Raw genomic sequence first — 14,803 nt, 5'->3', positions numbered from 1 at the left:
AAAATAAAAAAATAAAAAATTGACCAAAAGGGCACTTTGGGGCAAGGAGCAAAAAGGGCAGGTGCTCAAGCACCCCCAGCCACCCCCTCTGCACGTGCCTGACCTGTATGTGTTCTGCAGTCTGAACGGGCAAACGACCTAAAAGTGTCCCGCATGGGCAGTAGAGTTGCGTAATAATGTCAGCGTTCTCAGTGTTCTCCCAACCGCCATAAAAAGAAGAAGTGCTCTGTGTTTGCGGAAGTAAACATGGAGGCTAATGGTTGGAGCAAAGCTTACGATTTTGAAGTTGTTGTCAGACCAGAGCCAGCATGTTGACAGCTTAATTCTCATGATAGTCCGTCATGGCACGCCACCCATAGTCAGTGGGTGGCGCAGGCTGCTACAATCAATAGTTTCCACACAGACACGTCCGCTAGGAGGAAACAAATGCACCCAGTACAACACTTTCATACTATTGGCTGAGAAGTTGCCAGGTGACTGTGACAAAAGGCATTTTCAAAAGTAAGCAGAGACTAAGTGTGAGCGTGAGGAGAAGTTTTGAGTACAATCATTACAAGTTTTGAGAAGAAAGACATGAAGTCCTGCTTTCAAAATAAGCAAACGTATTAAAGGTTTTGAGAACAAAAGACATGAAAGACAAGAAAGCCTGCATTCAGACTGAAAATGCGTGCTCTTGGATTATGGCACAAACATTTCCTCATAAGTAAGCATATTGTGAGGAAACGCAAAACTTATTGTGAGGGAACGCAATAGCTCCTCCTTCAGTTCCCAGCTTAGCTTCTGCCCCAGATTAGTGGCAGCAGCAATTAGCAAACACCTGGTGGAAATCCAAGGTGTGCTACAGTGCTCCTATGAACAGTTGCAAACAGCATCATGCAGAAGCACTGTTGTGATGATGTTCTGAAGGGGGAGTGTCAGAATGGGTAGGAACTTATTAAAGACACAGAACCCAATTTCACTTGATTGTGTTGTAAAATGGCATTGATGTCCTGGAGAACATAAATTCACCTTTTTAAGATATTGACCCTTATTCCTAACATATGAAGACACTTCTTCCATTACACAAATATATAAACTTTACAAAACCTGACAGTTTTTGAGCTTTTCTTTTGTTTTTTGCTTTGTATTGGTAAATAATCTTTTTTTAATTGTCTGTTCACAGATTTCTTCTATTCAAGTGGACTGGTTCGGTGTAGAGGTCACTGCTGTTCCAGAACATCATTATGGCTCACAGTTAATGCCTTTGAAAATACTGACTGTCTCTGACATTAAGAATATGCAATCAGTCAAGCAAGACATTGACTCCAATGAGTCATACAGTGGGGATGATGCCTTGGTGCTTGCTGTGGCTTTACATAGATCTAACAGAAATCTTGTACCTCACAAAATTTCATCATTTCCTTTCAAGACTAAATCTACGTGCCGCAGAAAACGCGAGTTCATCCCAGAGGAAAAGAAAGACACCATTTACTGGGAAAGACGACGCAAAAACAATGAAGCTGCCAAGCGCTCAAGAGAGAAGAGACGCATTAATGACATGGTCCTTGAAAACAAGCTGATGGCACTTGGAGAGGAAAATGCCTCCCTCAAGGCAGAACTGCTGTCTTTAAAAATTAAGTTTGGCTTAGTTAGTTCATCAGCATATACCCAAGAAGTTCAAAATTTATCTAGTCTTCCCACGATAAACTCCCATGAAGAGTTGATATCTCCCACTGCTGTCCAGAGTTTATTCCAAAGAGATCTTGTACATGTAGAGCTAAGCAAAAGCTGTGCATCAGCTATCAAACACTTACCTCTCATGCCTGAAACATGGGCTGCAAGTCAAGCAAGTTTTACTGTCTATAAGACAGCAGATTTTAAAGAAGAACCAGAAGAAAATTCCACCTGGCAGGAAACTAGTACACCATATAAACTCTACAAAAATTGCAAGGTTAGCCATTTGTCTGATGTCTACTCTCAAGCAGCATCATTCATGCAGACTGCCAGGTCATCCAGTAACTCACCCAGGAACTCAGATGAAAATTCTTTATGCAAAGCATCAGATGGTGAGGATGAGCAGCAAGTCCCTAAGGGATTGGTGCCTTCTGTAGCTGACCAAAGAAGCGTTATTGTTTCTACTCACAAAGTGCCAGATGTCAGTTCTTCAGCTTTGCCACATAAACTACGAATCAAATCAAGAACCATCCAAATTAAAATGGAGCCAACTGACCCTGAATATGAGTCCTTTGCAAAGAATTCTTCTGCCAGCATTTTAGAAGGAGTGTGTTTCCAGACCACCCAGAACTCCTCAGCATACATGCAGCCTTCTCACTGTCCTTTGTCGGTACAGGTGTCCAACATGCAAGGCTGGAGCCGTGGGTCTGAAAGCAGTGTTTCTACACAGTGGCTGCCAGAATAAACAAGTCTTAAGCTCAATACTAGTTCAAAACCATTGTAAATTCCTATGAACACGCATATACTGAGGATATTTATCCAAAAGTGTTGGCACCGTGTCAACAAAACTGACTTCTTTGACAAAATTAACCACAACAGTGAAAGATTCTGAAACAAAGTTAGCCAAAAGCATCAATGTGTAGACTTTATCAAAGAGATGCTGATGTTCATATCACAATGAATAAAAGGAATGTTCATATGATCTTGTTGTACTTTGGATTTTAAGTAGTACTTGTGGCATTGTTAACACTGATATTGAGTACATTTAAAAAAACAAAATGTTAAATTTTTCCCAGACTTGTGATTTTTTTTTAGAAAACACAGTTTATTAAAGTATGCTAAGAGATGATATCTGTTCAGCTTTCAGGGGTTTATTCAATACTACACTTAGAGTTAGATTATTTGCCATGTATTGTTCTTATTTATTTGACATAAACAAGAGCCTGACATTCCTGATGCTCAACTGGTGCAAATCTAAAATGTACTCGGTTATTGGCAGAACTACAGAAGACCAGCATGTTACAGTGAGTGGTTGGCTGATACAGCTCTTTCTCACTCCACATGACTTCACATAGAAACACAGAGATTGGGTAAACAAAATTGCTTAAGACGTAATGATCTATTGTGAAACTGTAAATTATGTTATTTGTTCTATGATAACATAGTTCTATAATTACATAGTTATCGTAGAACTCCAACTCCACTCCAAGGAATAATTGAATCCTTAAATCTTCTGTGATCTTCTGTGATTTGACATCTCTCTGATACAAGTAAGGGAACTATTACTCATAACTTCACAGAACCTCCCCTAAAAAAAAAAACAACTAAATAATCCTTTAAGTCACTTTACCAATTTAATTGATCAGTGATTTGTTGCCTCACATAACGTTCCATAACATTAATTTTGTCTGATTACCCACTGGACATGCCCTACCCATGCACTGAGTAAAAAAAAACAACCCAATAGAGCCAGGCCTTCTTGTCCAACATCAACCAACCTGATGTTGGACCCTACCCTAATGTGCTCCTGGAAGAATGGTCAAAAATCCCCATAAACACTCCTAAATCCTAAACCTTGTGGACAGCCTTCCCAAAAGATTTAAAGCTGTTTTAGACCGATGTCAAATTGAACCCTGTGAGTTAAGAATGGGATGTCACTTAAGCTCATATGTGAGTCAAGGCAAGTGAGCGAATACTTTTGGCAATATAGTGTATAACAGACTATAAATACAACTGTAGAGGATATATAGACACAAATAACTGCATAGTTTTGAGGTGAAAGCAAAATGGCTTAAAAGTAGTTATCAAACTTAATTCTCAAAGGTTCAAATCTGATTCCTGATTGAACCTGATCAGGTTCCAGTTATGAACTAGTAATAAACTAGTTCATAATTAGTTCATATTGCTACTTCATAAAAGCTAGTAATGAACAAATACCTTTTACTGAATTGGCTTACAATTTACAAATAAAACAACAAGACCTCATCAACTAAAACTTGTATTGTTATATCCGATGTATTGCATCATATAACAATACATAGCATGCTAGTTTAATAAACTGAACTGTCTCCCTTCAATGAGCTGTCGAAACTTTGGTACCATCTGAAATTCCACTGTGTTCTCTAAAATTCTGATTTCACCAGGTCAACCCATTTTGAACTTTTTTTTTTTAATATAAGCAAATGATTAATGTATAAAATTTCCAGTGTTTAATAGAAGTATAAACTAACTTTACTGGGATGAAAATAATATCCATGTGAAGCTCTTGAACATTTTGCCTGCCAGTAATCACCAAACTTATTTGATCTGACCTTAAAATGGAACAAAAGCCAAAGACCTAGTGTAAATGCTGGCAGAAACTGGTAAGGCATTGTCATCATCCACAGTGAAACTGGTCTTTCAAATGGACAATAACCCTAAACTTAAAGTCACTTTGGTTTCAAAGTGACTTAAGGACAACAATGGCAATGTTTGGTTGTGGCCATAACAAAACCTTGATCTCAGTCTAATGGAGAAGTTGTAGGACGACCTTAAAATTTCAAGCGACCTACAATATGGACTGCTCACCAGTTCTGTCAGGAGGAATGAGCCAGAACTCCAGCAAACTAATGTGATAACTTTGTGGAAGGAAACCCAAAAGGTTTGACCCAAGTCATGTAGTTTAAAACAGAGTTATCCCTGACACTGACCAAATGTATGTTTGCAGTTTAGTATATTACTGCTAAACCTGTCACTGTTGAGAACTTCTCAGTAGTGTCCCTGAGCTGCCTGCTCTGTTCTTTATGATGTTGTTTGTTCACAAATGTCTGTTAATAAATTTCTGAGGCTTTTACATCCTGTAATGGGTGAGTTGAATACAAATGCATACATCCTTTAAATTTTCATTCATAAAAATATTTGAAAACCATAAATTCAACTTCATATTTGTGCTGTATATTTTGTCTTGGTCTTTCACATAAAATCCCATTAAGATAGAATGAGGAAAGTTCTGTTTATGTGACAAAAAGTGAAATGTTGTTCAATTGTCCTCTATATAAACACTAACAGTCCATTGTTTGTGCGATAGGGTGACAAGATGAGCTTCAAGTTGTTTAATGATTTTACAGAATTACACCAGACTGCACAGAATTGATACGCTACTCTATTGTGTTTACACTAACCCCCGCATCACTCAAGAGATGGATATATTTTGCCATCTCACCCTCCCTACAGCAGTTCTTGTACTAGAACTCTGAGCTCTCTAAGAGCTTGTGACAAGTTTGTGTTTTACTTATTTCTAACATATGTCAAAGTTTGCATTCTTTAGTTAGAAACCTGCTGAATTGATTTTCATTTTTCTTGCTCAGGTGGTTAAGTTTTCATAACTCACTCAATTTTATTTGCACAGGTGAACAATGAAGAACATACCTACAAAACATATACAAAAAATTCTAACACATTTTAGAGATATTTAGTTTAAATTTAATCATTTATCTTAATTATCGTTAACTTTAGACATGAATTTCTTTTACAATTTTAACTAAGTGTATTTTTCATTTATTTATTATTATTATTATTATTATTATTATTATTATTATCTCTCAGGAAATAATTTTATATTATTGGATTTTAGATAGATATTCAATACAGCCAAACTTTAAAACTTATTAAAGGAGCAATGCAAATTGTTTCTTCAATAAATTCTACATTTCTCTTACTCAAATACAATCAGCTGAGTCCAGTGAAAGGCTTAATAAGGAAAATGACTTTAGTCTAAGTCCTTTTCCCATGAATTTATATATATTCATGGAAACATATATAAATTTCCATAATACGCACACACACACACACACACACATATATATATATATATAAACTTTTGTCATAGTACCCCCACGAATTTAAAACTACTTTCACCCCTGGTATTAGGAAGGAAAAAATCGAATTTTATCTTGCATAACCAGAAGTTGGAATATGTGGGAATGGAAAATGATTGATTGGAAACTCTGCTCTCTTTATCCTCATGAACCATACTCCATACCAGTAGGTGACAGTAGTGCTACTTAACTTTTTTTTTTTTGCCAACCGCAAATAAAAATCGAGAAGAAGAAGAAGAAGAAGAAGAAGAAGAAGAAGAAGAAGAAGAAGACCTCTGTAGTTCACGGTCATGGCCGCTGCAGTGGGACGTTTGTCCCTGTGGTTAACCTCCAGAGTGAACGTGGATCGGAACAGAGCTCCATACATGTGGTGGCGACAGCAGAGAGGTTGCTGTTTCAGTCGCCCCATAGGTGCAACACGGAAATACAGTTATGACTCCAGGGATGACCTGAAGGTCCGGTATCTGGATGGGGAAGACGCGGGTACGTAGTTCCCCGGTGCTGATGCTTTGTGGTAATAGTATCGAATGTCTCACATTATTCTGTTTTGACACACCGAAAATGTTAAGTACAATCCGATAGATCCTTCCTTACCGAATGAAAAACTGCCTGGTGACTGAATCCTGAAGACTAAAAACATATTTCATCACTCTCCGCCAGAGCAACACCTCCTGTGTCAATTGGAGAATATAAGTATTTGATATTCCGCCAGCAAGTGAAGCCTGGCGTCTACTGGCTTATCACTCACTGGGGGACCGGGTCACCGGGTCATGTCTGCACATTTGGAGTTAATATTCACCCCACTGTGGCAAACTCAGTGACTTTCTTGCTATGTTTAGTGACATTTCAGACAAAAAAAGAAGGTGTTAGCCAAAATCAAAATCGGCAGGTTTTTTAAAGCTCGGCAATCGGCCAGAAAACTGCAATCGGTGCAGCCCAACTTAAATTGTAATACTTACACACACATATTCATGACATGCTTTGATTAAATTAATTTATCTAAAATGTAATTCCAATAGCTAAAAATTTAATTTATACCAGGCGAGTCTTTCTCCCCTGAGAATGTGGACCGGTACTGGACTGATTCTGAGCATCCAAATAATTTTAACAAAAGTTTCGCATATCTTAGAAGCTGATGTAAGATAAATGATTATGCTCAGCAGCAAACAACATATTACCAACTATAACTCAGAATAGCTCATTGATTTATTAATGTAGCAGCTATGTAGCCTGACGTAAAAACATTTTGCTAGACAATGTCAAACATTGAGAAGTTTTAATTATTCTTATCAAACTTTATCAAACACGCTGTTTTGAAGCAAAAAAAAACAACTCAGAAACATCCAGGGCCAACCACGAGAATCAACTCATTTACAGTTAAGACCCAGTTTCACACAAACACAAAGATGCTAGCATAAATATTTAGCTGTTGAACTGGACTGTTCAAGGGCGCTATCAAACACAAATCTTTTTGATAAATATTACATTACCAAGACGCATGAAAACAAACCTTTATTTTGGCTGTTTTCTATTCTTCTTCTTTCTTTTCTCTCTCCCTGAAGGATAAGCTGTTTTTTGCAACATTCTTTTGCTAAGTCATCTTCTACTGGAGCTTTGGACGTTTGGATGAGCACTATACATTGCAGCTCATATTACCGGGGAAGCATGAAGCACGGCTACCAGCGGGCCCCGAAGAGCAATTCATTTTTTTGTTTTTGTCCATAAAAATAATAATTTCTACATACATGATCAAATATGTGTTATTGTAAAAAAGAAATCACTTAATAATGAAATTTTGTATTGTTATAATGACAGAAATCGTAAAAAAAAAAATTTAAAAAATGGCTCCACTCAGGTGCCCCTTAGAGGCCATGGGGCCCCAAGCAACTGCTTAGTTTGCTTATACCTTGGGCCAGTTCAGCAGGAGGTGCAGAAATTAACAATGCCAGAGTTTGTAACGCCCACTTTCTGAGAGGTACATTTAAATTGTATTTTCAGATATTTTATTGAACAGTTACTTAGAAAGATATGGCCAAGTCAAAGTCCAGACCTGAATCCAATCGAGAATCTGTGGAAAGAGCTGAAAACTGCTGTTCACAAGCGCTCTTCATCCAACCTGACTGAGCTCCAGCTGTTTGCAAGGAAGAATGAGCAAGAATCTCTTGATGTGCAAAACTGATAGACATACCCCAAGTGACTTGCAGCTGTAATCGCAGCAAAAGGCGAAGCTACAAAGTATTAACACAAGGCGGCCCAATAATATTGTACGCCCCACTTTGCGGTTTTTTTATTTGTTAAAAAAGTTTAAAATATCCAATACATTTCGTTCCACCTCACAATTGTCCCACTTGTTGATTCTTCACAAAATAATAAAAGTTTTAGATCTTTATGTTTTAAGTCTGAAAAGTTGCAAAAGTTTGAAAAGTTTAAGGGGGCTGAATATTTTCACAAGGCACTGTATGTCCAGGAGCCCCCGATTCCATAAACTGCCCCTTATTGTCATATGTTTTGTGTTAGAGATGTGTTGCATACATGACACCCTGCCTGAGCATGGAAAAAACTTCATCATCTTGTTGAGTATGTCGCATGTTAAAAATAATATTGGCTGATGTTGGTCTATTTTGAACATCTCGGTATCAGCTTGATTAGTTAAACTGGGCTGATATTAACAACCACTGTCTTTCCACCTTGTTGCCATTTGTGTTTCAGGAGGGTTAGGGGGTTTGTCATGGGATATTGTTTTGGTTAAGAGACAGTGATGCACCAAGGTATTTTGTGTTTTTTTGTTTGTTTGTGTTTTTGTTTTACTGAAGCAGAGAAGCAATGCGTGTGGCGTTGTTGTTTTTTTATGTTGTTGAAAGGAAAGGGGAAATATATAATTATCAGTTGTCTTCCATTACAATAATATGAATATCGAACATCAATTTCAGAATGAAATTTATATATTGGTCCATCCTGAACTATATCATCATATTGCATCTCTGTTTCAGGAATTGTTGTTGTTGGGATAAATCGACCAAAAGCCAAAAACTCCATAAGCAAAAATCTTGTCAACATGGTATGTATTTTTTTTTTTACCTTTCTGTTTTTAAAAAATCATTTTAGAATTACTTGACTCTCATTAAATCATTTCTAAGTTATTTTGATAAATTTCTAAATGTTTAATATTTTTGTGGATTTGTGCTTTAAGGCTACTTTTGAAATCTGAAGGTATCCATTGATGGGGTTTTCACAAAATGATATTTGGTCTTTCCTTGATAATGTTTGTTTGATGCCTTGTTTAAATTGAGTGTAAACCATTGACTAAAGACAATCAAAAACACTTGAGAAACAGAAGCAAGTTGGATTTAAAATTACAATAGATTTCTTGATACTCATTTTCCTGAATCGATGTGGCATCTACTGATTTGGATATGCATTTGTATCCTGTGCAAAAAATTTAATGATGATGACGTTACAACACGTAATGATGTAACGTCATTTCATGTAATGACGTTACATCATTGCATGACTGTTAATGATGCAACATTAACAGTCATGTAATGTTACTGTTAATGTGTAACATGGACTGTTTTTGGAAAAGTCCATTCTAGTTTCCTCTGTTTCATCCTGTGTCACATTAGGTTTACAGACTTGGATAATGGAACACATCTTCTGTAATATATCAGCTTTTGTTTTATTGTCTTGTCTTTTTCTTCCAGATGTTTGAGGCTGTAGAGGATATTAAGAAGAATAACAAAGTGCGCAGTGTTATTTTATCCAGCTTGGTTCCTGGTATTTTCTGTGCAGGTATGCTCTTGGGAACTATGCTGTTTTACCTTTAGATGTAAAGTTTTGTGTAAATGTGCCAAGTGCTTATTTGTTCTTAAGAATGCTATGTTCAGAAACCACAGCAGATGGCCCTTAATGGTTCATCTTGCAACAGGAGGCTAAGACACAAAGTTGATGCTGTGATTTTGTTTCTGTGTATAGGTGCAGATCTGAAAGAGAGGGCAAAGATGCATCAAAGTGAGGTGGGACCGTTTGTTTCAAAAGCAAGAGCCCTCATCACAGAGCTGGGTAAGAACTTCAGAGTTCATTAGGTAGTTTATTTGCTCCTCTTCTTTCTTCCTCTTCTTGCTAGAACCAGTGTTCTATCATAAATATAGTAGAACTAGACGATCTAGACATTTTCCAAAAGAAATTGTATTGGACAAAGTTTGGTGACTGGATGAATTTATTGACCATAAGTGATAGGCTGAACCATTCCATGGTGGTTTTTTAAGAGCTATTTTTTATTCTGCCTGTGAGTTACTCTTTTAATTACATTAATAATGCTTTATTGAAGCCAAGCGAAGCAGCTCACAGACAAAACAACAACCAATTAAGTTTGTAATGGCACACACAAACTACTTTCAGCTGTAAGCAAAGCTTTTATTTTCCCTAGAGTGCCACCAAATGCAGCAGCATTTTATAAATTCAAACATAGAACAGAAAAGCAGAATCCAATGTTCAGAAAATACATTTGTGTAAATAATAACTGGCCCAGGTTGTATTTGTAGAATGTTGTCTCAACAGTGGGTGAGAACCGTCTTATCAATGAATTTCCTGCTGAAGCTGCAAAGGCCATCAATCTAGATGTTTGTTACTCATTGACCGATCAAACTCCTTTTGTATTTGCTTGTCAGAGAGGAAGCCACTGAGGAAAATGATTAAATTGGCTTAAAAGGAACGTTTTACCTTTTAAGTAAATCGTTCACAAAATTCTCATTTGTCTCCAACCTGGACTCCTGTCTGGTCCAGCTGAACTACCGCTGCGGCTTGTGGGAATTCTCCCACTGGAACAAGAGCGCTGCCGACTTCTGATTACTTCAATTGGAGAAATGTTTAAATATGGTTGAATCTGACCAAATTATTGTATACCATATATATAGTAGAAACTATAGAAATTTGGGCTATGATAGAGATCTGTGTTCTACCAGCTAACCGCGGTAATGCTTGTTGATGACATAATCGACTGCCTTCAACCCATAGAGCAAGCAGGAAGTAGCATGGCTGAGAGCAAGAGAAGAGCTCGTTAGAAAGACGGGAGCAAAAACTTTGATTATCTGAATGTGGTTTGGGTTTAAACAGTCAGACCAGGAATGTTATCTGCAAAGTGTGTGAGGTGACACAATAATGAATTAAAATTTAATTAAAAACAAGTTGTGAGATTACATAAATTCAAGCCACTATAGATGAGTAGCTCATAATTTAAATGCAATCATTTAATTTTATTGTTTATATGTAGTTATTGAGACCACAGTCAGTTTTGTTTTTTTTTTCATTGTGGAGAAAAAGGTTGCATTTATTTATCTGCTTGATGTGTGATGGCATGATGTGGATTCTCCATTGAATACTTTTTAGACATAATGAAATACAGTGCAATTGAATATGACATTATTATAATTTAAAACTGACAGGTAAGAATGAATTATCAGGAATTTTTGACACAGACTGTCAAAATGACAGACATCATGAATGACAGACATCATGAAAGTTGGGTAACACTCCTGTGTTACCCAGTGACGAGTCATCTTCCAGATCTCTCAGAGATCGTCAATGACTTCAAACCAACTCTGTCTGGCCGGCCCAATTGGAACCACAGCTCTGAGTATTTTAGGGCGTGGATGGGACCGGGCTTGAAGTGCTAATCCACTGAGCACAGCAGTCAAAATGGGGCTGTGGTGAAGTCCAGGGGCCTCATGCATAAAGCGTGCGTATGTGCGGCGCCATATTTTATTCACAAGTTGGCATGTATAAAAATTAACTTTGCGTCAAAGTTTGCGCAAATATACGCACACTTTTTTGCTGGTGTGAAAATGTGCGGTAGCCACTCCAAGTTTTTCTGTGGACAATATCAAACTACAAAGCGTCAAAACTCACTTAAAATACACTGAAATCTTGAGGGGATTTAGTTATTTAGACCAAGAAGCATCAAACCCGGTGTTTTTTTCATGGTTTTAATATTTTATTGTTTAAATGTAAACAATGAAACTAAACTGCATTTATCCTCAGACAATAACCTAACATGCACACAAAATAAAGAAAATAAAAATAAAAGGATGTGAAAACTTCACCCTAATGTAAATAGTACTTTTCCTCAGTTTTTGTCTCATAAAGATGTAACACATTGGTCTGTGTGCTGAAGCACATGAAATGCATCTATGGGGTCATTTCATTCTCAGTAAAAAAAGAAAATAGGGTTGGATCAGCAGATTAACTCCAAACAAGGTGTGTAGGCAATCAAACGTACATAAGTAGCAGCGCAAAACCACAATTACGCGGCACAATGTAATTGTGGCACATAGCCAATGGAAGGATTCAGAGGAAGCGATTGATCATATTGATCTGCTGGGAAATATTGGTGATGGTTTATTAGGGTTTACATAATCCAGACTGATCATCCTGGAACTCTGAGCAAAACTTAAAGAAGGAGCCGTGCGGTACCGGATGACTGCAGTCATCCTTCAGTCAAGCCATTCTCACTTTGTGAATGCTTCTTTATGGATAGAAAGCATCTTTATTCTTTAAATGTCCAACTTCTGCACATGATTCTACTATTTAGAGCAGCATTTCTCAACAGGGGCGTTCAGAGGACGGCAGGGGTCACTGGCGGAAATTTTTACAAAGGGGGGGCGTTTGCTTGAAGGTAAACTTTACACCTTAAATGCACAACAATACCAGTTTAGACTTTGAGCAACTTGTTAAAACTGTGTTGTGTAACATTAAAACATGCTTGGCTGCAACTGTATCGATGGCAGCTCTTCTTCTCTTCAGTGTTTGTTAGCTTTTGGCGCAGCTCCTCTCCTGCTACTAGTAGCTTCACCGCATCAGTTCAGCGTTACACCGGCTGATGATGTTGCTGTGATTCACTTGTCTGGAGTCTGATTTTCAAATATTTTATGTTTTATTCAGGATTTTTGTGCATATGTTTTGGCAGTGCTATGATCATGTCAAAGCAGCAACTTATATTAGTGTTTTAATGTTCGTCTGGATGCTGCCCGCTTCCATGGAAGGACAACAGAAAATCGCTCTTATAAACATGTCACGATACCCTCACTGTGTATCCCTTAGACCAGGGGTGGCCAAAGTGGGTCCTCGGGGGCCGGAATCCTGCATGTTTTATTTCTCTCCCTGGTGGTAGTAACAACCTTCTCAGCAAGTCAGTGTTCCCCTTAGGCCTTCTAATGAGCCATCATTTGATGCAGGTGTGTTAAACCAGGGAGAGAACTAAAACATGCAGGATTCCGTCCCTCGAGGACTGACTTTGGGCACCCCTGCCTTAGAAAAATGAACCCATTTAAATAAAGAAATTCCTCCATGGGTGATGCCTCGATAGAGAGCGTGATCTAGTATGAAACAGTAGCACCACAGCACTTTTGAATTTTAGTCATCAGAATACTGATGACTAAAAGGTTTACGTTAGTCTGCTTTTCTCCATTGATACGTGCTTCCCGACAACTCCGCTCCTTATGGGGTAAAAAAAAGACGATGCGCATGTTGCGCAAAACCCTGAAACAGGAGAACCGTGACATAGAACGGAGCAACGAACTATTAATCTATAAATCAATAGACAGGTCTATATAAAGATATAATCTATGTTCCTGTCTCATATTTGTATGGCATTAAAAGGATCTGGTAGTTTTTCCAATGAAAGCTCTGGTTTGCACAATAAATGCCATGTGGGTGAAATTTTATGAATGATACTCTGATGTCCCATGCTCCTGAAGGCAGCACAGAGCTGCACCACCAGAAACTCACAGAAACATTGGAGAGAAGAAGAGTTATGGTTGACATAGTTGGAGTTCTATCCATGTTTTAATGTTACAGAGCTCAGTCTTTTTACAAACAGTTCAAAATTTAAACTGGCATTGTTGTACATCTCTTATCTGGTCATTTTGTGTAATATTTAACAACTAGAAAATGGCACAGAACAAGAATATTTTTTCCACTGATTTGCTGCTGCTAGGCCTACAGATTTTAAGTTGAATGTTCTTTCATTGCATTTTTCTTAGACGCCTGTGAAAATAATTTCTATTCCCATGGCTTTTTTGTTCTCTGGGAAATTATTTTTGATGATAAATACAGAAACAACCATAAAAATCAAACATCAACAACATCCATTTTCTGTACACCTTTGTCCTTTAGTGGGGTCAGGAGGCGCTGGAGCCAATCTCCAGCTAACGTTCTGGGCGAGAGGCGGGATACACCCTGGACAGATCGCCAGTCTGTCGCAGGGCAACACATAGACAAACAGGACAAACAACTATGCACACACACTCACACCTAGGGAGAATTTGGAGAGACCAATTAACCTGATAGTCATGTTTTTGGACTATGGGAGGAAGCTGGAGAAAACCCACCATGCACAGGGAGAACATGCTAACTCCATGCAGAAAGACCGCAGGCTGGGAATTGAACCCAGAACCTTCTTGCTCCAAGGCAACAGCTCTACCAAATGTGAAAACGGCGCACTCTTTTATGCATGAGGACACTGGACAGCGGAGTATAGAAAATAAACTGAATTCATGTAGGTAACCCAGTGTATACACATTAATGTGTTTCTGTGAGGGATTAACCCCCTCCCTAACAGGTGCTGTACTCTGTGTTTTGTGTTTGGGGGAAGTAGCTTGATTTGTTTGCTTGTTTTGGTCATCTTTTCTTCTCTTTGAGGTCACCTGATCATGTGCTGCCATGGAAGCGCGCCCATGAGCAGTGATGACAAGGATCTGTTGTTTTCAATCAGCCTCATTGGGAAAATTTATTGTCAGAGAGGGAGGAGAGTTGTATTTTTAATTTTGTTTGGATCCAGATTTACGTATTTTCCGCACTATAAGGCGCACCTTCAATGAATGGCCTATTTTAAAACTTTTTTCATGTATGAGGCGCATAGAATGAACCAGTGTTGTGGTACTCGAAGTTGGTCTTGGTCTTAAGACCGTTTTCTGATGGTCTCGGTCTCGTCTCGGACTCGACCGCATTTGGTCTCGGTC

At 38.1% G+C, this 14,803-nt stretch overlaps 2 protein-coding genes and 1 long non-coding RNA gene across 4 annotated transcripts in view; 2 read left to right on the top strand and 1 right to left on the bottom strand.

Moving 5' to 3' along the window:
* The window catches only part of nfil3 (nuclear factor, interleukin 3 regulated), a 7,772-nt gene extending 5,137 nt beyond the window's left edge, over positions 1 to 2,635 (top strand). The window contains exon 2 of the mRNA XM_007543165.2: positions 1,163 to 2,635. Coding sequence (XP_007543227.1) covers positions 1,238 to 2,398 — 1,161 coding nt within the window. The 5' untranslated portion in view covers positions 1,163 to 1,237 and the 3' untranslated portion in view covers positions 2,399 to 2,635. The remainder of the gene's footprint in view (positions 1 to 1,162) is intronic.
* Positions 2,636 to 3,263: 628 nt separating this feature from the next.
* LOC107834806 (uncharacterized) overlaps positions 3,264 to 14,803 on the bottom strand; it is a 40,570-nt gene continuing 29,030 nt past the window's right edge. Inside the window, exon 2 of the long non-coding RNA XR_001660630.1 lies at positions 3,264 to 3,507. This is a non-coding gene — a long non-coding RNA (uncharacterized LOC107834806). The remainder of the gene's footprint in view (positions 3,508 to 14,803) is intronic.
* Positions 5,999 to 14,803, top strand: part of auh (AU RNA binding protein/enoyl-CoA hydratase) — a 38,851-nt gene continuing 30,046 nt past the window's right edge. Inside the window, exons 1-4 of one of the 2 annotated variants that reach the window (XM_007543164.2) lie at positions 5,999 to 6,272; positions 8,780 to 8,847; positions 9,491 to 9,578; positions 9,762 to 9,848. In XM_007543164.2, coding sequence (XP_007543226.1) covers positions 6,080 to 6,272; positions 8,780 to 8,847; positions 9,491 to 9,578; positions 9,762 to 9,848 — 436 coding nt within the window. In that variant the 5' untranslated portion in view covers positions 5,999 to 6,079. Of the gene's footprint in view, positions 6,273 to 7,656; positions 7,765 to 8,779; positions 8,848 to 9,490; positions 9,579 to 9,761; positions 9,849 to 14,803 lie in introns of those variants that run through there. The other variant, XM_016666701.1, reaches the window with a different exon arrangement.

The sequence above is a fragment of the Poecilia formosa genome, unplaced genomic scaffold, assembly GCF_000485575.1.
Source record: "Poecilia formosa unplaced genomic scaffold, Poecilia_formosa-5.1.2 Scaffold777, whole genome shotgun sequence".
Classification (NCBI taxonomy): domain Eukaryota; kingdom Metazoa; phylum Chordata; class Actinopteri; order Cyprinodontiformes; family Poeciliidae; genus Poecilia; species Poecilia formosa.
This window is presented reverse-complemented; position numbering and strand designations above follow the sequence as displayed.